Source organism: Anguilla rostrata, chromosome 2 (genome assembly GCF_018555375.3).
Source record: "Anguilla rostrata isolate EN2019 chromosome 2, ASM1855537v3, whole genome shotgun sequence".
Lineage (NCBI taxonomy): Eukaryota > Metazoa > Chordata > Actinopteri > Anguilliformes > Anguillidae > Anguilla > Anguilla rostrata.
In genome coordinates this window covers 8420702-8445472 of record NC_057934.1, presented here as the reverse complement: position 1 = coordinate 8445472, position 24771 = coordinate 8420702, and the positions used below count along the sequence as shown (strand labels likewise).

The 24771-nt window shown below is 47.8% G+C and overlaps 1 protein-coding gene across 1 annotated transcript in view; it reads left to right on the top strand.

Annotated features, from left to right (window-relative positions):
• LOC135244962 (heterogeneous nuclear ribonucleoprotein L-like) overlaps positions 1-18929 on the top strand; it is a 53388-nt gene extending 34459 nt beyond the window's left edge. The window contains exons 7-13 of the mRNA XM_064317673.1: positions 7006-7077; positions 7780-7994; positions 8420-8541; positions 12033-12234; positions 12902-12959; positions 13460-13558; positions 17917-18929. Of these exons, the coding sequence (XP_064173743.1) occupies positions 7006-7077; positions 7780-7994; positions 8420-8541; positions 12033-12234; positions 12902-12959; positions 13460-13558; positions 17917-17972 (824 nt within the window). The 3' untranslated portion in view covers positions 17973-18929. The remainder of the gene's footprint in view (positions 1-7005; positions 7078-7779; positions 7995-8419; positions 8542-12032; positions 12235-12901; positions 12960-13459; positions 13559-17916) is intronic.
• The last annotated feature ends 5842 nt before the right edge of the window (positions 18930-24771 follow it).

Here is a 24771-nt window from a genome sequence, read left to right as displayed (position 1 = left end):
CCATCCTTCCTCTGACGCAGTGTAACCGGTTCGGGGCCCCCCCTCAGCAGAACCCCCCCCGTTCTAGAAAATTCTAGAAGGAGAGGCGCTTTTTGTTCACCCCCTCTCTCGCTTACCCTTCAAAGATTTTCCTGGGTGAATATATCTTTTTAAAAAGCGGCCTGCCCGGTCTCCGGCTCCTGATTGAGTGTGATTGTTTGTTCCAGGGTTTGCCTGCGTCAGAGGAAAATTGAGGCAATTACATGCACACAGTCACCTCCGCATTGAGTTCTGCTTTAAAAGGGAAAAAAGAAACAAAACGAAAAAAGGGAGAACAATTCGGCTCGTGGTAGAACTGCAGCCTGCGGATTGCTGGTAATTGAAAAGTTAGAAATAAATACATTTTTAAAAACACCAGAGATGCACATCGTTGCTGGCGTTCCCTTCCACCGTCCTACCCTCCCCGCCCCCACCACCCTCAAACCCCCTTGATCCCAAACCGGCTCTCCCCCTCCCCCCTCCTCCCGCATTGCACGCGTGCTGAGAGCAGCCGAGCCATCACTGTGACTCTCTAGCGCCCCCTAAAGGACCGGAGTGGAGGCGGAACCACAGACCTGCAGTCAAGCCAGCTGCACCATCACCACCAACATCACCGGCACAGCGAGAGAGCGAGCGAGCGTCCTTCTCCAATCAACGCACTCTCAGATCCGTACGCCTGCACCGCCCCCCTCTTTGACGGGGGAACAGAGAGAGAGAGAGAGACAGACAGACGGACGTCAGGCTGACCTACCATCGCAACTTGCCCCCCCCCCTTCCCTGCCCCCCCCCCACCCCCTCAAAAATATGAAATGTTCAGAGGGACCAGACTTCCAGACTTGACACTCACCCTTACCGCATGCTTCATGCCTTCCAAATAAAAACCATCCCCCTCCCCCCCCCCGGAAAAAAAAAAGACTGCCTCAGACAATCCCCAGAATCCCTGCCTTTCCCTTTTCCTCCCTTGCCCAAGGACTGTGCAGCATTTTCCTCAGGCCAGTGCCCACCCCCCCCTCCCCCCCCCCCCTGCCCCCCGTCCCCAGCCCCACCCCCCCTTCCCGAGGGGCCGGTCGATTTCGCCAGACTTTCATTTGACACAGCTGCTGGGCCCCTATCAGCGCTGCCATCTTCTGTTTAAGAAATAATGTCGCCTGGTGTTGTGTTTGCGGGACCCGAACCCTGTCAGCTCGGGCCCCTGGCGGCCGCAGATCCGATCTGTCGATTCTGGAGCCGGTCCAGCCGGGCGCTGAAAGGGGCTTTTCATCCGGTACCGAGCCCACTTCATTCTCCGGGAGACCAGCAGGTACCGGAATGGAACCCGCTTTACAAAAGGCCTCGAATTTAATCACAGGGTGCCCCCTCCCCCCCACCCCCGACTCCCTCGCTGTGATCCTTTCTTCCGTTTCCAATAGCGCTTTGGCGCTAACCGGCGGAGAACACGCCGTCAGACTCGAGCTCATAATGGCTGTTCGTCCGGATCCGCGCAGTCGATCTGCTGAGGGCGTTCATAATTAAAGCGGCTCATTTTACCCTACTGGGGAAAAAAAGAGATGTTTTCATCCACGATCCGGTCCAAGTGCGTAGACTTAGTTTGAATGTTGCGGGCGGGGAGGGGGTTGGGATGCTTAGACCCTGAGAACTGCAACCCTGCAGGGGGGATTCAGAGGCAGTCCCCCCTGCCCCCCCCGACCCCCCCCCCATCCCACTTATTTAAAAGAACAGCTGTGAAATTATCACTTCTAGTGAATTCTTAGGGGAAAATCCTTCAGAATACTGATCAGTATATTCCAGTCACAACATGATGTCCCCAACTTTATTACACTTAATTTTTTTCATTACTGGAGGGGGTTGTTTGGCCTGTTTTGTAAAATTGGGGGTGGAGGCGATTATAACCCCTCATAAATTACACTCTTGGTCTGTACTTGGTCCATGTTACGTAAATGTGCCTTTTTAGACAGTCGGAAGCATCCCCCAGCCTTGGAATTGTAAAACACAGGTCTTATAAAACACTAATGAGTGACAGGTGATGATGCCAAAAACCAATGCTGTCACAAGCAGCCAAGGAAACTTCCAGAATCGATAAGGGTCGGATCTGAGGCTGACCTCGGCCGTTGACCTTGACCTTGACCTTGACCTTGACCTTGACTTTGACTTGGACCGTTGACTCGGACTTTGACGATCACTCAACTGCTTGTCGTTTAAATGATTCAGCTGTGAAGCTGTGGAATGTTTGTTCAGTTTGTATGTTTTTTTTTTGCTGTAACTGGGAAAAAAAAAAGAAATAATGTTGACTGTTGATGCTGAAACAAATGTTAATGGAGGCTCATAGGACTGAGTAAAGTCACCACGCCGGTCTGATGTGGGGTGGGGGGGGGGGCGTGCGGTGGGGGCGTCAGCAGGGGCCCTTTCAAAAGACAGGATCATTCGATATTTCGGCGAAAGCTCGTTAGAACGTTTCCGGGCTGCGAGATGGGAAAATTGCCCCTCGGAAAACGAGTTTGCCCCCCCGCGGTGGCGTTATTTACCTCGTCTGATTTGTTCTCCCCCTCCGTCATCTGGGGGCTTTTCTTTTGCCTCGAGTTTCAGGGAGGAGGGGGAGAACGCACCCCTCTGTTCCATCGCACAGCCCGGCTCGTTTACCTCGCTCACGACCCAGGTGGGTGGGGGTTAAAGAATTACGCAGATTAACGTTTTCCCACTTCCTGCTCATCTGAAAATATGCACGTGACTGTAGAGAGAACAGCATAGGCGCCTTTCTTAAAATAAGCATCGCTACTGTTTCTCACGTTCACAGTGCACTATCCAGATGCTGACCCGGGCATGGGGTTATTTTGGATGCACATTAAATTATACTGTTTCACAAAGAGACAACCGATAAGCCACAGCAGGCCAAACTGCCCCCCAGATAACCCTAAAGGGGCCCACACACGCACATACACACACACAAACCCACACCCACACACAAACACGCACGCACGTACACAAACACACACGCACAGAAAAACACACATGCACACACACACGCACAAACACACACGCATACACATACACACCCACACGCATGCACATACACACACACACCCCTTTTGCAGTCACCATTCCAAGTAACACACCTTTTCGTAGTGCGCATTTACACAGCTGTGTGTATACTGAAGTAATTCAGGTTAAGTTCCTCACTCAGTGGTACCACAGGAACCTCTGGGATTCAAGCCCAGAGCCCCAAGCATTATATCACTCTGTCACACAAGTGCAGTGTAGCAGGAGAAAAAAATTAATGATAAAGCCAAATGCTGGCATCCCCCAGAGACTTTGTATGAAATCAGCATTTTTCTGTTTGTTTCTCTGTAATGGGAGAGGCGGGGAGTCTTCCGGAATCTTCCGCGGAGCGGCGCTGAAGTTCGTCTCACAGTGGGAGAGGAAGAGCTTCCGCCGTGAGTCGAGAGACAAAGCGCTTTCTGCCGGGGGGGGGGGGTGGGGGGGATCTTTTTCTATGAGAACGGGCAGGTGTTAGATCATTGCCCCGGATGATTCCAGATGATTGTGGATCTATCCAAAACAAGCCTGCTGCTCAATAATAATAATAATAATAATGAGAAGAAGAGATATGAGACTAATGAAGGATTGCATTTGCTTAGAGAGGCGAGTTAGCGCGTGAAAATCTGCCAGACAGTGACAGTCGGGACCGGAGAAGTATTCGGAGTGCGATTAGTCCCCCTGTCTGGAGACCGTGGTGTTCAGCTTGGCGGGTTAATCGTGTCTGCTGTTATAGTGGAGCTCCGTGGCTCTGAACCTACAGCCGGCCTACCCCGCGTACTGTACACACACATATAGCGCCTTCTGTCTCGTGATCTCAAAGCGCTTTACAGTGAGGGGGGGGGGGCGGTGACTCATTTCAGCCCCCACCAATGTGTAGCCCTCTCCTGGCGATGTACGGCAGCCATTTTGTGGCAAAAATGCTTGGCACACATCAGCTGAGGCAGAGAGGGAACTGAGAAACCGTCTTTAAGGGGGATGCCAGTTCTCATCGGCGTGGTAAAGTCACACCCTTGTTCCGCTACTCACATCCTCTCTCACTGCGACATCGCCCCGCCCGTCCACCCGCCCCTCGGCCGTACAAATGTTTTACGCTAGCGCCACGAGCCCGACGATGCCTCGCGGCCCTCTCTTCCCGAGGTTCCGCCGCTCCGGTCGTAGCGATTAGCGTTAGCTTGGCGCGAGCGCAACGAGTGACAGGCGCTCGCCCAGGGTGGAAATCGAACCCCTGCCCGCTCGCTCGCCCGAGACGAACACGTTTTAACGGTCAACCCGACGGGCGAAATCGCCCCTGGCTACAGCTGTGTTGTCACGGTAACCCGCCGCCAGGCTCTCGCTTTTACGGCCCCTCGCTGGGCCTGCTAGCGGGCTAGCCGAGCCGCGAGCAGCGCGAGTTCCCGCCCGTGTCGCGCGGCGGGCGGAAGCAGCCGGCGGGGTGCTCTCCGTACTCAGTCCTGAGCCTCCAGGGTGTCTCTCCTCCTGCTGTACTGACTGTAACGTGATGTAACACAGGTTGGTGCTTTGATGTCTTTGTGCTGAAAAAGCTTCCCCCCTTCCCCTATGGCAGTGTAAGGAAGGCCACATGACGCTATGTGATGTAACGCAAGGTACCGTTTCTTCTCCCAAAAATGTTGTAATGTTGTACCGAGTCAATGAAATGTAATGTACCTTCCGAATGTAATGCTATGTGTCTCTTCTTCAATCTGAACCAATGTGTCTTTTTTTGTAGAACTTTGTGACGTAGTTGTGGTTTGTTAGATTAAGATTAAGATTTAAGAATTTAAGCATGTGTTATTTTTTTCATTCATTTCAGAAATGCTGAAATCTGATGTTCAAGAAATGAACGTACATGCAAAAATGAAAATAGCACACGATTACACACATTACTTAGTATTATGGGGATATTTCACCCTTTCATAACGCAAGTCATTTTGTGGAGCTTACCCCATTGTATTTGCGTAGCGTGAATACTAGCAACATCAGATGCTCCTGTTGACCGTTAACAGCATCACCATTCCTCCTGTTTGTCAGGCTCTCAATTTCCAATTTCACTGAACAAAATTAATAGTTTTAAAGCACAGACTAACTATGGAGGATAATAGATCCATAAAAGAGAGTGCTAAGGTCAAAGGTTATCTGTTTGTCTTGATATCCGATGGATTGTCAATGTTTTATTTCCTTATAAAAGAAAATTAAGATCTGGCCAAAAGTTCTGTTATTTAAGGGTATGTATCCTTGTGCACGATAAGATTCACATAGACGCGTGTATTATAATGAATCAAACTACAACTCGCTGTATTTCTACGTAGTAGCCGGAAACTCTGAAAACACTTCCTTTATTTAGAGAACTATTTTAACCTAAACATGAATACAGCTTATCAGCTCAAAAAAAAAAAAACAGATTAAGAAGAAAATATTGCATTGATCTAGTGTCCTCCGTAGTTCATCTGTGCTTGAAAAACTCAATTTTTCTAAGGTCCTGAAAATGAATGGGAGTGAATTAGGAGCCTGACACCCAGGGGGACCAGCAATGGCAGAGATCAGCAGGAGCATCTGTTGCTCACTTTCACACTGTGCAAACAGAACCGGGGGTTCGGCTCCACAAAAGCGCTCGTTATAAATGGGTAAAATCTCCCTTTTAAAGACGCCCGCACCGTGGTCAGTGTGTGAACAGATCCCGTTTGCTCAGTGGAAAGTGGTCAGTGCGGCCCTTGTGAGGCGTTCCCCTCTTTTAAAACCTGTGCGGTTTCTTTTCCTCTTCAGACTGTCTCGTTGTTTGCTCTGTGAAAGTTTCACTCTGGTCTCCTTGTTCCCCTGGGCTAAAGGTTGCTGAAATTTACAGACACGGTTCTTTGATATGCTCCATGAAACAGGACAGATAGTTTTTTCTTCTGAAAATGCTGGCCACCAAGATGGGCTGTATATTATATATTTATATACTGACATATTTATATATACTGTATATTCTCACACACACACACACACACACGCACACATTTATTTATTTATTTATTCCCAGGTCTGTCCTGTTGCCAGCTTGTACCTTAAGAGGATTAAATTTCAGTGGCACCTAATGTGCTTTTTTTAACGTGTCAATAATTTGTCTTCTGCTCTGGGTCACTGGCCCCCCCCCTCCCCTCCATACCACTGAACTGTAATTGTGACCTTTAAAAAGCCTTTCATCCCCCTCTCCTCTCCTCTCCTCCCTCTCTCCCTCCCTCCCTCTATTCTCCCATTCCGCTGCATAAAGCAGATAGCCACCCAGCCGAATCTGTGCGTAGTCACTCGTTTGTGAAATTGGAAGAGTGTAAAATGTCAGAAAAAGGAGTCTGTTTTTTTTTTTTTTTTCTTGCCTTTGTTCACCGGTTTGCACCTGTTAGCCACAACCCTCATTGATTCCCTGTCCATATGTGTGTGTGTGTGTGTGTGTGTGTGTGTTTGTGCATGGGTATGTGTGTGTGTGGGGTGTTAATGTGTGTTTGTGTGCATGGGCATGTGAATTTGTGGGGTGAGTGTGTGTGTGTGTGTGAGTAGGTATGTGTGTGTGTGTATTTGAGTAGGTGTGTGTGAGTTGGTGTGTATACATGAGTAGGTGTGTGTGTGTGTGTGTGTGTGTGTGAGTGTGTGTGTATATGAGTTGGTGTGTGTGTATGTGAGTAGGTGTGTGTGTGTGTGAGTAGGTGTGTGTGTGAGTGTGTGTGTATATGAGTTGGTGTGTGTGTATTTGAGTAGGTGTGTGTGAGTTGGTGTGTGTGTACATGAGTAGGTGTGTGTGTATGTGAGTAGGTGTGTGTGTGTGTGTGTGTGTGTGTGAGTAGGTGTGAGTGTGTGTGTGAGTGAGTGTGTGTGTGTGTGTATATGAGTTGGTGTGTGTGTGAGTAGGTGTGTGTTTGTGTGAGTAGGTGTGTGTGTCGTTCCTGGCCTTGTCCTTTATTGTGTTAAATGTGTGTTTTTCAGAGCGGGGGAAAGGGAGGCAGCGGCAGGCCATCCTGGGAGCGCACCCTTCCTCTTTCAGCGACAACGGCTACGGTGAGACGCCCGTCGGCACCCCCTGCCCCCCCCCCCCCCAGGGCCCAGCCCCCCCCAGGGCTCTGCCCATAGAAACGAGGGGACTCTGGCACCTTAATTACACCCTGTCAGCAGCTCCCCCGAGAGAGGAGGAGCAGACGAAGGAGAAAAACAGCAGGAGAGATGGAGAGAGAAATGAGACAAGAATGAGAGTGGGATGGAGAGCCAGAGTGAGGGAGGGATGCAGGGGGGGGGGGGAGAGAGGGAGGGATTGGGGAGAGAGAGAGAGAGATGGAGAGGGGGCAGAGAGAGAGCGAGGGATTGGGGGAAGAGAGACGGAGGGAGGTGAGAATGAAAAGAGGGAGAGAGATGGAGAAAAAGAATGGGAGGAGGAGAGATGGAGAGAGAGAGGCGGAGAGATGGAGAGAGAGAGGGAGGGAGGGAGGGAGGCGTGACTGAAGAGATGGCGGCGGAGGAAAAGAGACTGTGAAACACAACAGCCCAGCGTAGCGTGACTGAGCATCGGGGGTAATTAGGAACCTGAGTGCATCGGTGCAGAAAATGGCGTGTAATTTTGTTTCTTTTTTTTTTATTCCTTTCTTTTTGGGGGGAGGGAGGGAGGGAGGGAGGGGGAGAGGGAACGGGGGGGGCGAGGGGCCCACTGCGCTAAGAAGCCCCCCCTTCTCTCAACACTCGTCCCTGTGGCCTCTCCTTCCTCTCCAGGGCCACACTGCCCCCTGCTGCCACTTCCCAGCAATAACAGGTATAAGAGGACGTCCCACGACATCCCTGACGTGGTGGCCTACCCCCTGCCCCAAACCTCCTCTTACATGGGACACGCCTCCAGCTCCGTCGCCATGGTGAGCGGCCTCCATCCCGCCAAGATGAACTGCACCCGCATCTTCAACCTCTTCTGTCTCTACGGCAACATCGAGAAGGTCAGGAGATTTGATGGCCTTGGAACATGGTGGGGGTTGGTGGGGGGGGGTTCGGGTGGTGAGGGGTACAATTGGGAAATTGGTTTTGAAACGCTCTGCATGGGACTACGTAATGGTCTCGTTGTCATGGCGATACTGCTCAGTCTGTCGTTTTCCAAAGGAAGTGCCGGGTTCACCTGCATCAAATCAACATTTTAAGCCATGTCCAAAAATGAGAATAAATAATATCTGCATGTATGTTAAAAAAAAGGCTGCATTGTTCATCATAAATGTATAGCACGTTGTTCACGCATCCTTTTAAACATGGTGGGTGAATGTTTGGCCATTTATAAAAAGAACTGTGCTGTATGGGACCAGTGATGATGTTGTCATGGCGGTGATGATGTTGTCATGGCGATAACGCCTGAATTTCCATTGGACCGCAGGTGAAGTTCATGAAGAGCGTGCCGGGCACCGCCCTGGTGGAGATGGGAGATGAGTACGCTGTGGACAGAGCCATTACGCACCTGAACAGCATCAAGGTGTTCACCAAGAGGCTTAACGTCTGGTGAGCAGGAACCGCCCAGCACTGTGCTAAACCTCACACTACCTGTGCCAAACCTGAAACGGAAAAACTGTGCCAAACCTCACACTAACGCAGCCAACCTGTGCTAAACCAGAGCCATAACCCACTGAGCGTTTTTGTGGTGATAACTTGGTAAAACACCGTCCGGGTGTTCAGGTGGTAACCTGGCTGCATTCGGTTGAAAAGTGAAAGTTTACTAGCCGACTGGGATTTAGCCGGGCTATATCTGGGTAAAACCTGAGCTGTTTTGAGCTGAACCGAGTCCATTTATATCAAAAAACGTTTCTCAAACTAGATTTCCGTTCCTCTAGATGTCTAGATTCCGGCCTTTGCTCGCTGGGAAAGCAGGCAGACTCTCACAATGTTAGCCCCCTGCGCGCAGCAGAATGTTTAGTGCAAAATGGATGCTGATGGCACTCTTAACTCTGTTGTGCATGCGTATGGGCCCCGGCGGGCTCGTACGGGCCTCAGCTCAGAGGCCCACACTGCGCCGCAGTCATTAGCCGCTATTGCCCTCCTTGTGTTATGTGATTCACATGATTTATGTCCACTGTGGAGATTCCCGTATACCTGGGCCATGTTCCGGGCCTTAGCGGCCAAAATCAATATTTGGGACGTCGATCCTCACCCTTTGCGGACCAACAAACCCCCACCCATCGCCCCTCCCCGGCCCAGAAGAAAAAAAAAAATAAAATAAAATAAAATAAATACGAAAATATTTGCGCAGCCGCAGAGGATGATATATGTCAGGTGCGGTGAGAACATTTTTTTTTTTTTAATTCGGCTCATTTTTATCACTGCGTTATATTTTCAAATTAAATCCCGGCTGTACGGTGGTCGGGTGGCTCATATATTATTCATACGGCGGCGTATCGGATGGCGGGATTGGTTCTCCGAGCCGGAGCCCCGAGGACAAGGGCACTGGATTGAGTTTGACCCTTCCCACTTTAGAACACTTCAGCACTGTATCAGATGTGTCCCAGCGCCAGGGAGTGCCTTTAAAGGGTTAACTGTTTTTTTTTTGTGTGTGTGTGTTCTATCATATTAGAACACTCCTTATTTCCTGACTAGAAAAAAAAATTAATGAAACTACAGTAACTGCATTGCAGGCACAAAATGTGACATAACAATGGCAATACTTCAGAACTGTGAAAATGCATCACACATTTATTAAGCACACATACTTTTGGCTTGTAGTTAACCTGTTCTATCTGCAGGAAGGAAGGGGATCAATTATTAATACTAGTATCAGCCAAGTACTATATTCTGTTGATCTCCCACCCGCACACACACACACACACACTCTTCGAAAATGCAAACTAGGAATTCAAGTGTTCTCAGGCATTCCTGCTCCCTTCAGAAGAACTTCTAAAAAAATATATTATTAAAATGTTTTCAATTTCAGTTTAATTTAGTGTAATTTAACTGCACTTGATGAAACAAACCTCTGGAGTGTTTTGTTTACATGGCTAATGCTTATTAACCGAAAGATTAATTGAAAATTTTTCCCTTGTTCTGACTTGAAGCGAAGGCAATCAGAACGCTGCCCATATGCACAAGTTTGTACTCAGTTGTACTCGGCACAATCTGATTACAGACTGCGCAAATATTCCATGTGACAGTGGAATATTGGAGCGAACGCGAGCACGGCCGGTGAGCGTATTGCTTCAGTATGTCAGTGTCTAACGGGATATTGATTAGATAATAAAAGCGCGCGCGCTGTCTCCTCGCTAAGCCGCGCTTCTGTGTGACCGCTGTACCGCGAGTGACGCCCGCGGCGGCAGAAACGCGGCGGGTCTGTTTGTAAAAACCGGCAGCACGCGAGAGCCACGTCTAAACCCAGAGCACACAGCGCCCATCGCCGGAGCGAGTAATAAAGCAGAGGTCAAACACTTTCAATTCTCCGCGAGCACCGTAATCAAGTGAATCCTTCGGAAAAAATGCCCGGTGGGAGTTTTTCTCTTCTTGTTTTCTGAAGAACGTGATTTCTTCCTCCTCAACATCGCCCCCGTCCCCCCAGGAGATCCAAGTACAGGTGTTTTTTTTCCCTTTAAGATGCTCTGCGATCTCTCTATCCTCAGGGCACCACCTTTCTCCCGTTAACAGTGGAAAAACATCGCTTATTTATCTCCATGGTGACCGTCGTTGAAGGCACATTCGGAAGCAGGCTCGTTTTTAAAAAAACTGTCCGAGGTGCTCTGGAGATATACTTTATTCGGTTTGCGTGTTTATAATAGGATGCAGACGTGGTTCAGTTTGGAATTACCACCCGCCACACACACAAGTTCGAACGTAGTTTTATTAGACGCGTCCATCCTTCTGATCGGCCCCGCAGTCATCCTCGGGGGGCATATCGATCGGGGGGCGTGTGTTTCACGGACCTTGGAGTGGGAGGGTTCGCGTAGGTGCGCGGTAGAACAGGCCCTCCAGGCGTGATGTCCTTGTAGGAACCTCCGGTGTGGAAATCGCAGCGCAGCTGCCTAACCAATGAGTTGTATTTACCGAAGTCTTTCGGGAGAATAGCCGCGTCCAAACACAGGGCTGCGGTAACGTTCCGGACCCGCTGCTGTCCTGCTGCTAGCAGACACGGCACAAACACGCGTGCGGAATACTCAACTCTTTACCTGCTGATCAAACCGAGAATAACGCAGTGGTGCACAACTCCGGTCCTGGGAGACGGGTCTGCATGCTGGTTTTTGTTCCAACCGATGACCTTAGTTTTCTGACAGCTCTATAAACCAATCTGGTTCGCTCCTGTACGTGAGCACAGTAAAATCACAAGGTTACAACTGCAGTTTGTGGCTGTAGCTGGTACTTATACAATGTCAGAACAAGGTGTGGTTGAGCTAATTAAACCATTAAGAGCAGAAGTTGGCACAAAATCCTAAAATAGATCGGCCCTTGTGCAGCGCTTGAGTAAAGGCACTCCTGCAAGTCCTGGAGAATTTTCAACAAAAATATGTTACCAACCAAAAGTATAGAATAATATGAAAATATTCAGAAAAATCTGCAGGAATTTTGACTTGCCCTTTACGTGTGCATGATATTAGAATGGCGATACCAAAAGTACTTCGCAGGATGTAACTCCGTGAATAACTTTCCCGGTGTCTTAAAGGATTTTAAATACAGTGGGACGGCAGTATCCTTAATGGCTGGGGAAACTGGGCTTAGAGCTCCAAGGTTATGGATTCAGCTCCCCGGAGGGGGCACTGCTGCTGTACACTTAAGCAAAGTACTTAACCTGAGCTGCGTCAGTAAAAACATCCAGCCGTATAAATGGACTGCATATAAACAACGTGAGCTGTGTAAGTCTGCGTTAGAGCATCTGATGAATAGCTCCAGCATAATGTAGCGCAAGGAGGTGGTTTGGTAGTGCAGTGTAGCACAGCGAGGAAGAGGAGCTCCTGTCTTCCTCCCGTCCTTCAGCTGGCTCCTCTCTCCCTTCCCCCCCCCCCCCCCACAACCCCCCACAGCGTATCCAAGCAACACGCCGTCATCCCCAGTCAGGTGTTCGAGCTGGAGGACGGCACCAGCAGCTACAAGGACTTCGCCATGACCCGAAACAACCGCTTCACCAGCGCGGGGCAGGCCTCCAAAAACATCATCCAGCCGCCGTCCTGCGTGCTGCACTTCTACAACGTCCCGCCCTGCGTCACCGAGGAGGAGCTGCAGAGGGTACGTGAGGCGTATTTGGGCGGGGGGAGGGGGGGTCACTATGGCAATGGGTCTTTTGTGCTGTAATACAGCCCCAGAAACCGTTAGATCAAAGCAGGAAAACAGACACTGCAGATTAGGCAAATTACAAAAAATGGCCACCATTTTGTCAACAGCCAGAGCCTCCCGTACTTAAGGCAGGAGTACACAACCAACAAATAATCATAATATATATAATATATAAACATCAATCTATGTTTTACACAGGGCAACCAAAACATTAAAATCAAAAGGAGAGAAAATAGGAATGTTATGCCAATTGTAATGTTTTTAGAAATAAAGCTGTATATAAAATTACCGATTAGTAAAATTCACAGTAATTAAGAAGGACAGTATCTATTCTTAAAAAGGAACAGAACAATGCGGTTCTGTGACAGTGGCCATTTTTTTGTAATTTGCCTAATCTGCAGTGTCTGTTTCCCTACTTTGATCTAACGGTTCCACATGGATGTGTCATAACACTGCTTTACCAGTGATAATCAGTTGCAAATTCACAGTCGGATCAGAAGCAGTAAAATAGGGAGAAGTCGTCTTTTTGCAGCCTAATTGAGTGGTGGATTCAGGCTGAACATCGCCATCTAGTGGACTGACCTTTTGCTCCCCTTCTTCCTTGTTTTATTTTTTACAGTTATGTACAGAGCACGATGTACCCGGTTTCATCAAGTTCAAAGTGTTTGACGCAAAACGTAAGTGCTCTTTAAAAAAAAAAAAAATACTGGCAACATTGAAAAATACATTTATCGCCAACCTTAAGCTACACAGCTGTAAGTTCTCAATTTAAAATCCATTTAGTTCAGATTTTAATGGCTGTCACTTAAAAAGCACAAGAGTGGGTGAACAGCCAATGGGGGAAGATTCAATGTTGTAGTGGTGACTGAATTTACCAAAGCTATTATGTTTGTTTTGTACTGTTATAATTAATGTTATATTTCTCCTAAGAGTCCTCTGACTAACCTAAAACATATATATATATACACACACCCACAGGAGCCTTACATTTCCACAACAGTGGAAATATTTAAAAAGCAGAGACTTTAGCAGGAGGAGCTCAGCTGTGGAGGGCAGGGGGTCATGTGACATCTCCCCCGCCGGTTTCACACACACACAGCCGCACGCGCTTTCATGACAGAGTCTCGCCGTTTTTAACGTGTGACCCCCCCCCCCCCCCCCCCCACCCCCCCCGCAGCCTGCTCAAAAACCATCTCCGGGCTGCTGGAGTTCGACAGCAAGACGCACGCCGTGGAGGTCCTGACCGTGCTGAACCATTTCCAGATCAGAATACCAAGTGAGCGTCCCGTCCCTTTCCATCTCCCGCCGATTTCTGAGCGACGCTCGCTTCCCTCCACGAAAAAACCTGCCGCGCCACTCTGACACCGAACACCAAACATTTCCACCGCCTTTCTGCAAATGTGCCATGGATTTAAAACCAGGGACAGGAAACATGTAACATATCGCACTGTTGAGACCTCGCACATTTAACATTTTAAAGCCAAACAGTATTGGAGGGGAATCGCAGTGCAGTGTACTTAATACTGCGTGGTCTCAACAGATGCTGGTTTAAAAATATATGCTAATAAATGAGTAAGTGGATGAGGTCAGCCGTTCTGTGACGGAGAGGGGGAGAGGGACCCTGTCTGCTCAAAAACAGAAGCATACTGAACTCCGTAATCATCGTAGGCTGTAAACCCTTTAATAGAGTCCGTGTGGTCTCTGTTAAACCCCTCTTAAAACACTGCTCATTTGCTGTAAAACAGATGCTTGGAGAGCAGGTGTAAGGATTCAGGAATCTTCTAGAATACCACATGTACTAAATAACTTGTAGAATTTTTAAATGAAATATAAATGGATGCAGTATTACATTATGAAATAATATCTAAGGAATATATTGATGACGTGGACAGAGTAAATGTGATCGTGCTGTACTATATAGCTTATTCTCTAAGTATAGACTCCATATTTAATATTTAAAGTTTAAATACTCAACTAAAAACTCAATTCAACAACAGAGAGTCGTTGAGTCTGCTGAACTGGTAACGTTTTCATGTGTAGTGCGTTTTCGACAGAGTAATTACTACATGTGAAGAAGAGCGTTTGTGTAGATGGAGTCTCTTCCCTGCACTGTGGTGTACAGGAGGGGGTCTGTGTCCTCATGGGGAAGAAATAAAAAGAAACCACAAATCCCAGGGTGCAGTGCAGCCCTGAGGAGCACTTGGGAAGGGAGAAAACAAACTCCACATTTCGGTGTGATTTTAGTGCTTCAGGCCCCACTGTGCCACAGGTAACTGGTGTTCCATTAGATGTGCGGACAGCATTTTGACACAGAATGGCTACTATGCATTACCTTCAGGGATGTGAAGAGCTGTATAAGTGCAATCTGTGATTATTGTTATCATTATGAAATAGCGCACACCGAGCCAATGGGGAGTTCCTAGCATGTTTCAGCTCCTCAATGCAGAACTTAAGAGATTGAGTGGCTAACGAATCCGCCAACCTTGTTTCCAAGGTGATTAATTCGCTGCCGAATAGAAGAAATCCACAGAAATCTGCACATGCTGTGGCTCTCCTGTGGCTGGAGTTTAAGACCCGTCCTCCACTCCTTACCTTGCGTTCAGTATTAGGCTGTTTTCTCCGGTAGTCTTACCTGGCGAATATTAAACACTTACACAGCGCTCGCTGGATCTTCACATTAAGAGCAGACTCTTTGGAGAGAAAAGGCAGGAAGTTCAAACCTGAAGGCTTAGCCGGTGGATGCGAGCAGACACTGAGCTCTTTTCCTTTGCCTTTTCACTCTTTCTTCCTTCGGCTGCCATTCATTTTCTTTTTCTTTTTTTATTGTGAAAGCTCCCTGTCTGTTTGTTTTGTCTGTAGGATGATCGGTGCGTGGTGTGGAAAAAGCCGAGCGGCTTTCAGCTCTTGTTTGGCCTAAAACGCTCTCGTTACCTGGGCCTCCTCCTACACCAGGGGGGCCTAATTGCGGTCCTGGAGGGCCGGTGTGTGCACGCAGGTTTTTGTTTCCACCAATTACCCTGGCCAAATGAGCTAATTGGCTGTATACACCAACAGTGGTTCACTTGTAGATCACAGTAAAACGTTTCATATGGGCCAGAAGAACAATCTGGAGCTGTCATAGTTGTACTTTTAGCTAAAATATCAGATGGCACAAATGTTTGGGCTAATTTATTAATTAATGCCAGAAGTTGGAATGGAAACCAGGAACAGATATGGCCCTCCTTGCCAACTTCTGCTCTTCCCTCTGCTCTACAACCCTTCAGGACTGCAGTTTGAGATCTCTGCTATAGACTCTACACAGTCTGGTATCTTTTAAGGCAATGTTCCAGTGTGTGGATGGGCCCCCTGGTCTGGTATCTGTTAAGGCACTGTTCCAGTGTGTGGATGGGCCCCACAGTCTGGTACCTGTTAAGGCACTGTTCCAGTGTGTGGATGGGCCCCACAGTCTGGTACCTGTTAAGGCACTGTTCCAGTGTGTGGATGGGCCCCCTGGTCTGGTATCTGTTAAGGCACTGTTCCAGTTTGTGGATGGCCCCACAGTCTGGTACCTGTTAAGGCACTGTTCCAGTGTGTGGATGGGCCCCCTGGTCTGGTATCTGTTAAGGCACTGATCCAGTGTGTGGATGGGCCTCACAGTCTGTTACCTGTTAAGGTACTGTTCCAGTGTGTGGATGGGCATAAGAACATAAACTCACACAAGTTTATGAAACGGGGGTAGAAGTTTAGTAAAGAAGAGTGACTTCTCTAATCCTCTACAGCACAGGAAGGGCAGTCAGCCATTTGTTAGTGAATGGGAGACAGCTGTGGCTCCATCTTGCAAAGCCGTTTATGAAAGTGCTTCTGGGTACAGTGTCACCGTTAAACCGTTTTGCTGCCCGTAATTCGTACCGACGCCTCGCGACAGAGCGTCAAGAGCGATGAAACCTAAATCAGATCAAAGTAATGTGGTTACACGTGAAGACATGTGTTGATCCCCTGAAATGTAGTCCTCGCGCTGACTTGTGAGAAAACAGCGTTTGATAATGAGGAGAGGTCCTTCGGCCCATCCCGAACCTGCCACATCTGTTTCCTCTCTGCAGTCGCTAAGCTCATTTATGCCGCACGCGACTGCTTTTAATTACACTGCCAGGGTTGTGTCATTGGAACGTGGGAATCACCTGTGCAGGTAAATGATACACTGTATGATCCAAAGCACCTGGACACGTCTTGGTCTGGGGCTGTTTTTCATGGTTTGGGCTAGGCCCCTTAGTTCCAGTAAAGGCAAATAGTAATGCTGCAGCATACAATCACATTATAGACAATTCTGTACTTCCCCAACAGTTGGGGAAGGCTCTTTCCTGTTTCAGCATGACAATGCCCCCGGGCACACTGCGCGGTCCATATAGAAATGGTTTTGTCGAGATTGGTGTGGAAGAACTTGACTGGACTGCACAGAGCCCTGACCTCAACCCTGTCCAACACCTTTGGGATCAGTTGGAAAACCAACTGTGAGCCAGGCCTAATCGCCCGATCAGTGCTCAACCACTCTTCTGGCCGAATGGAAGCAAATCCCTGCTGCAATGCTCCAAACTCTAGTATAAAGCCTTTCCAGAAGAGTGGAGGTTGTTATAGAAGCAAAGGTTCGACCAACTCCACATTAATGCCCATAATTTTGCCTGAGATGTTGGGTGTCAGATGTCCACATACTTTTTGCCATGGATTGTTGTGTTTTAAACAGCTCCTAGACAGAAAAAAATTGGTTCATTTATTAAGATTTTTTGTTCACTGTTTTACTGATCACAAGTGACATAGAAACAGAAGAGACGAAGACACAGAAAATGCTTTTGTGTGGGGGCTGGCCAACCCCCCAGAACTCTGGGGCCTGTGAAGTTTGGGAACCCATGGGAGCCACACCAAGCCCAAGGGTGCACACGTCTGATTTAATCTACGCGTGCCCAGTGATATTAAACTCCCAGGAATTTATATTTCGAGATCAACAGGACCACACGCTTACAAATCATCCTTGAGCGAGTTTCTGCTTGTAATATCCTGTGAATCAACATTCCTTCCCATTTTCGAACGTCAGCTTGATTTCAACTGCGTGTTTCGAGGAATGTTTTATTCAAAGAACATACCGGTGTCGTCTTTGAGAGATTCTGCGTCTGTGCACATACTGCCTTCAAGGGTGGTTTCAAGTGGAGTCTGAAGACACGTCTGGAATAGTTGAGTGGGTGTGATTGTCAGTGGTTGACGGGGGGGGTTGGGGAGCCGAGCTGTGATTTGGTTATGCAGTGTGTGTAAGGTTTGTCTGTGGGGGACCAGTTGTCCTTTCACATGGTTTTTTTTCTGTTGTTTTGTGGGTGATAAGTTGGCAGTGTTATCTTAAGATTCAAAGCACCCGATGGTTTTGACTTGTAACTCACTCACTTGCTCACTCTCTCATTCACTCTCTCACTCACTCACTCTGTCTCCCGCTAACTCCCTCATTTACTCACTCACTCATTCACTCACTCACTCACTGCTCACTCTCTCACTCACTCACTCACTCTCACACTCACTCCCTCACGTTTAGCAGGCTGAAGATTTCACACTAGGGGGCGCTATTAGCACTCAGGCTGCTGCGCATCAATGACAGTGTGTCCTTGTTTTTTCTAGATGGTTCCAACCCCTACACCCTGAAGCTGTGCTTCTCCACCTCCTCACACCTCTGATACTGGGGCTGCAGCGCCCCCTGCAGGCTTTGGGTGAAGATGGTGGAGCCCCCAGAGAGAACAGGGAACTGCCCCGAGAGGAAGGGCAGATGGACAGAAGGAAAGAGGGAAGGATGGAGAGAGAGGCCTTCATCCTCAAATGGAGGAGAGAACATACGCACATAAGTCTAAAACACTGAAGCGTTGTTTTTTTTTTTGTTTTTTTTTTTAAATACTGTTTTTTTTTCATTCGTTCAGTCAAAATCTAGGAGGGGCCAAAAAAAACAAAACTGGTGACTGATGGAAAAATCCCACCCCCCCTTCCCTACCCAACCTGAATCCCCATTATTAATTCCCAGTGGCCCTTGAGACTGGTGACTGAGATGACAACTCAGACCGAATGGAACTTGGCTTTGTTGTGACTTTAGACTGCGGTCTCCTGGGGTAGCCCACTTGGGGGTGAGCGGTAGGGGGGGCGAGGGGGGGGGGCAGGTCTCCCAGACGGTCACCGATGATGACTGACCATTGAACTGACCTCTTGCCAGCCATGTAAAAAAAAAAGCTAAAGTAATAACAAAATAACAATCAGTGGACGTGAAGCCTAACTCATTCAGTACTTCTTAAGAACAAACATGTTTATAGACTGTAAAATTTAGATCACACTGTAATATATAAATGTGTATAGTATTTGAATCGGGGTTGGGTCAGGGTGTAATTTAAGACCTGGTGTCTAAGCTAACTGAAGATTGAGGCCTTGTGCGGTTGGGAATGGGAGGGGGTGTTGGGTGGGGGTGTGGGGGGGTTTGGGGTTGCGTTTTAGCCACTGTGTTTGTAGCTACGATGTTCACGCGGAGAAGTCCACGGTCTGTGCAGTCGGTGTTTCCTGTTTCAGTGTTCGTTTCCTTGGCGCGTCGCCGCACCTTGAACTCTCTCACTACGCGCATGAAAGCCATTAAAACATTCGCCAGTCAGCGCTTCCTTTGTGTCGTGTGCTCCTTTCGTTCGATTCGTTCGATTCATTCGATTCGTTCGTTTCGTTCGTTCCGTTCGTTTCGTGGATCGAGAATCTCATCACTGTTTTCAAAAGCCCGGGCGCGTGGTATTCATAAAACTTCTCGGAGTTAGGAGTACTCGTTCCAGAGCACATCCTCTGTCCAAATCGTAACCTTCTCCATTATGAACTAAAAGACCAAGCTGGTCGTAGATTAGTCGTCTGTATTCTTGAAGCAGTTTTATCAGAAATTTCTCTGATTTTGATTTCAAAAGCCTGGGCACCGTATTCATAAAACATTATGAATATAAATTATGAGTGCGAGTGCTAATTGGGGATCTGTATTCCCCTGTCAATTTCCTAACCTTATTACTCTGATGCTTTTATGAATGCTGACTTTCCTTTATGAATACTGACTCTGCTTTATGAATACTGACTCTGGTCTTGTTGGCTTTTTTCAGCTAAGCTTAGATCCAAGAGCACTGAACGCAGGTTGCATGCTCTATAGAAAAGTCATGTCTTTGGAAATAGAAATAAATATTTTATCAATATATTCAAGAACAATATATTTCCAAATATAAAAAAAAATGATTCCCACTCAGATAATGTCGGATACTACACTGCTGAGAAATTATCAGCAAATATATTTTCCAACAGGTCCACATACTTGCAGTGTTTAATATATAAAATTCAATGCATAAAATATATTGCAAGAGACCAGCGGGACCTCAAAATTTGCAATTGGAGACTGAGCTAAGTTTGTGCCCAAAAACTACATGAAAAGCCTTCTTTCTGGATTCCTTTTCCTTGCTATCTCTGACCTTTATTGCTGACATTACCTTAAATTATTTACCATCCTGTACACTGGAGGTAATCATTATGTGCCAATGCACCTGGAGCTTCACAGAAGGCTTATTAGTAGTTTACATTTCATTCAGCAATCAACTTCTTGTACGTTCAGTCGGGGCGGCGTTCGAGTGAGCCGGCTAATTAATATTAATTCCATGTACACAGAATGAAGGTACGTCCGAGCAAACACTTTTTTTTCTGAGTTAGTCATTTTCTGTTCGTCGAAGCAGAAGTGCCTGAGGGTTTTTTTTTTTTTTAAAGCAGATGTGAAAATGAGTTGCCAGTCCAGTTGGGCGATTTAAGCGGCATGGACACAAAAGCACCACTAAGACTGACTCAGCTCGCGGGTGGTTCACTGCAGACCTGGATCGCACGCATATTTCACATACTTTTAACTCTTTAGCTGCCAGTGAAATGGAGAGAAAGAAAAACCCACTTCTGCAGATCCCTGAGAACCTTCAGTGAGTCCCCCTAGCCAAAATGTACAAGGGTATGAAAGAGAAGTTCTGTTCTCAATGTCTGAATGTGAGTATGGTCCGCTCCTTTTTTCTTTTTTTTTAAATGGTAAGTAAACTGCAGGACCTTCACTGGTGTCTACAGGGAGGTAACAGAGTTACCTTTAACACACAGAACAGCATTATGCTGAGGCTGACTTGTGTTATGGAAATCAGTTTATTCATTTATTTATCCTTAACTCTTTAGATGGTGGTACCATTTTAAAGCAGGTCTGCAGATCCTTGATTTAATTTTAAGGGAGCGTCACTAGTGAAAAATGTGCAGTCATATGGGTCTGCAGATCCCTGGTTTCATTTTAAGGGAGCGTCACTAGTGAAAAACGTGCAGTCATGCAGGCCTGCTGATCCCTGGTTTAATTTTAACGGAACGATGCGTATGGAAGGATTTGAGTGACAGGGGGTCAGGAAGGTGGGCTGCTCTTCAGGTGCGTGTGGCTGTCTGCCAGCGGGAAGAGGCCAGGAGTCTCTGGAACCGCCAGAACCGGCAGCCAGCCGACACCGCGGAAGGGGTTGCCAAAAATCAAATCACCACGGCGATCACCTGACGCCCTGGCAGGTAAGTCAAGAATGGCAGGAGGTGTAAATCCCCCCCCCACCCCACCCCCACCCCCCCGCAAACACTACAACGCATCAGCCAATGGCAGTACGCTGAATGATTTATTCGCCTGGTACAATGACCTCATCACATCTGCTGTCACATCCTCCTGTGCTGGGTGTTTACCGAAGCAAGCCGGGGGTCACTCTGAGACTGAACCGCTGTTCCCCAATAGCTCACTCCCGATTGGATGTGTGTGTTGCGTGTGAAGTAATTCAAAGCAGGAAGCGAAGTCGTAAGTCATCGTTTCGCGAGTAAGTTTACAGTGGAGTGCAAGTGTATGTGTGAAAGCGGTTGTATTTATGATCGAGTGGCCAATTGTGAAGCCGTCTCTGAATGAAATGGACGGATCTTATTTGTGTTGATGATTAATATTTTATACCCTCGGGGGTAACAGAAAAGGTCCAGTCCAGATTTATTTGTATTGTTGCGCTAGGCACTTGAATCCTTGTGGAGTTTGTCATGTTAAAAAAAATAGATTCAGAGCCTTATACAAGCACATACACACACTCACAATCAGCCACAATTAAGCACACAATCACTCACTATTACAATCACGCACATACACTCACTCAAAATCACACTTACACTCACTCACTCACAGGCGCACACACACACTTATACACACAATACAATCACATAAACTTGCAGACACACTGACAATCACATACACACATTCACAATCACTTGCACTTACCCACAAACTGACAATCAGACACTTGCATACTCATCCACAATCATACACACACTTAAACAAACACACTCTAACACTCTCATTCCCATATCCCTGGGCATCCCTGCGTGTCGCAGAGTATCTGAGCACGTGCAAGCCTCCCTGTCGCTGAGTATCTCTGTTCCTGCAGCTCTCCAGCCTATGAAACAGGACTCTGTTTTTTTCCCCCCAAACCCCGGATCTGATCTGCACAGTGGGGTCGCTGTGAGGCTGGCTGAAAGTATTAGTAACAGCACCACCCTCCTGTCCGCTTCATTAAGCTGTGCTTTATGTACAGTGTGGCTTCCTGACCGCAGTCTCAGGAACAGTTAGTCTTTTTTAAAGTCTCCCTGGACAGGTACATTTTTTTTAAATTCAATCTCCAGCTTGGGGGCTTGTAAAAGGGGGTGGGGTGGGGGGGGTTCTCCACTGTGTGCCCACCCCCCCCCCCCCTTCACCCCAGTGCTGTCCCCTCACGCAGTTTAATAAGATTTATAGGGCTGTCTGGCTGCTGGGGGAACTGCAGACCTGCGGGACAGGAGGCCCGTGAGCATGGCTATGTGCTGCTGTCTGAAAATACATTAGTGCTGATATGACATCTAAACTGGGGCAGGCAGTGTTCCTGCTCTGGGAACAGCATCCCCGAGAGCTTCTACCCGTAGAGCGATACCTAGCGCTCGGCTCGTAGCCGGAGAGAGATACCTAGCGCTCGGCTCATAGTCATAGAGCGATACCTAGCGCTCGGCTCGTAGCCGGAGAGAGATACCGAGCCCTGGGCTCATAGCCGGAGAGAGATACTGAGCACTGGGGTCATAGCCGGAGAGAGATACCAAGCACTGAGCTCAGCCAGAGAGAGATACCAAGCACTGGGCTCATAGCCGGAGAGAGAGATCGAGCAAACTCACATGGACCACCACTGATGTGCATATCACCCAATAGATGGATTAAGTGCAATAATAAGATGACTTTTCTTATCTGAAATGACTCGTGAGGTCTTTGTGGAGTTGACATTTCTGACAGGCTAGTATTTGTTAGCTAGACGTGCAGAAATTGAGTCGGTCAAACAATGGTGAGGGAATCGATGGATCGCACGCTGCTGGGTTGTTTGTGGCTGAAAAATATTTTGGTGGAGCGGCAATATTTCCGATTGTTTAATAAACTGCCCCTGACCCCGCGGCCCCCCCAGAAAACACCTGTTTTCTCTTCATCTGCAGCCCTCCTGCCTGTAACCATGGAAATGCCCGTAGCTTGTTCTGCTCCCCGGAGTTGCCTGGTTATAAAAACAGAGCAGGTGTACACGGCTTTTACCTGCAGTTTGGACGGAGAGAAATACAGGATGCGCTCCAGCACTAATGGGTTTCAGCCAGTGAAGAATGAGTGGGAAGGAATAGCTGCAGTTTTTTCTCACCACTTTCCAGCAGTTTGTAAGCTCATTTTTTATTCTAGGATTTTTCCATTTCCGAATAACAATCACAGAAATGGTGAAGTGGGGGGCGTAAATAAAATGAGGAAGGGGGGGGTCCTTGCGGAAATGGAATATATTGAATTTGCCAGTGCTTTCTGCAAGAAATTTAAAATGAGCATGCCCATTAGTAACAGTTGCTATCATGTTAAAGGCAACAGGACTGAAAATGTGCTGTGGGTTTGCTGATTTTCATCTGTGGCAACACAGCTAATTCATTCTCTACTATGATGTCACAGCTGAGGCTTACTCACTTTTTTCTGAAGTATCAGCTGAGGTCTCATTCGTTTTGTGATGTCACAGATGAGGCTCCCATTCTCTTCTGTCATGTCATGGCTGAGGCTCTCATTCTCATCTGTGATAATATAACAAATTGACGAGAACAGGCCATTCAGCCCAACAATGCTCACCATTTTCATGAATAAATTGTACCTTGAGGTCTGATTACCTACAGACTAGAAATGATTTAATATTCATGCTTTATTATTTTATTTAGTCATAATCTTAGCTAATGTTAATTCTGTCATCGCATTTTTTGTATTAAACTGCAAACTAGTCTTGTGAGTGTTTTTAATACCTGTTCTGTCAGTTGTTCTGCTCCTGAGAGTTGCTGCTATATAAGGAAATAGTAACACTAGCAGCTGCAAAGCCCTGAACTAAAATGGAAGGTATTTCAAAAGAGAAGTCATCTGACCCTCTATGCGTATCCATCTGTGCTTAAGCAACAGTGCTTTTTCTGAAGCAATAAGGGCAAAACGTTCATACTTAAGGGACCCCTGTGACCAATTAGACGCTTTTAATCCTCTTGGGCAAATAACGGGAGCCATGTGACCTTTGCCCTGGTGCCATGGCTGGTCCTCTCCAGGCCCCCGGCCTGGGGTAACACAGGCATGTCGGTGCCGTGGACTCTGACCGGTTACCCAGGCAACAGACAAGGGCTCAGTTATGCACTGACCCCCCCCCCCCCGCCTCCCATTTTCAACAGCTGTGGGACGCCGCTGCTCCAAACCTTTCCCAACAGGAGGCTTGGGTTGTTAGGCCCCTCCAGACCCCCATTTTGAAATTCAAGCTGCGACATTTCCGTTATGTCCCCAGCACCCCCTCCCCCCTCCCCCCAGCCTTTCTGGCCCCCTTCGGACGGAACAGCTGTTTAGGGGGTTCACACAACTCAGGACGGGGCGTCCCATCCAGAGGCTTATCTCGAAAGTGCCTGAGCCTGGCGCAGTCTCGCTGCATTGCATGCTGGGAATTGTTTGCTGTCTAGGCAAAAAAAAAAAAAAAAAAAAACATTGGCCTTTTCAGTAACGGTCTGTGAACTAGAAGCCTACCCCATAGGCATGACATACCACCTGTCACAACCAGCCGTGACAGCAAATTACAACTTATGACATAAGGCTATCATATATGCACGACACTGAGAAACAATTAGGAGGCGACTGTTACAATGTTCACCGTGGACATTACAACAGCGTTATGACATCTGCTCCTAGCTGAAATGCGCTGTCACGCCCGGGCATGACAGGCGCTGTGCCATGCGGATGACGCTGCGGCGCGTTCTTTATGTCATACAGCGTAAGTGTTACCGCCGTTCGAAAGGTCCTGTGTGTCTAAAAGCGGATCGAGTGCCGTTCGTGGGCACGCTGCCAAACAAGAGCCCGGTGTGGGATTTTAGTTCGGTTTCGCCGTCACCGTCATT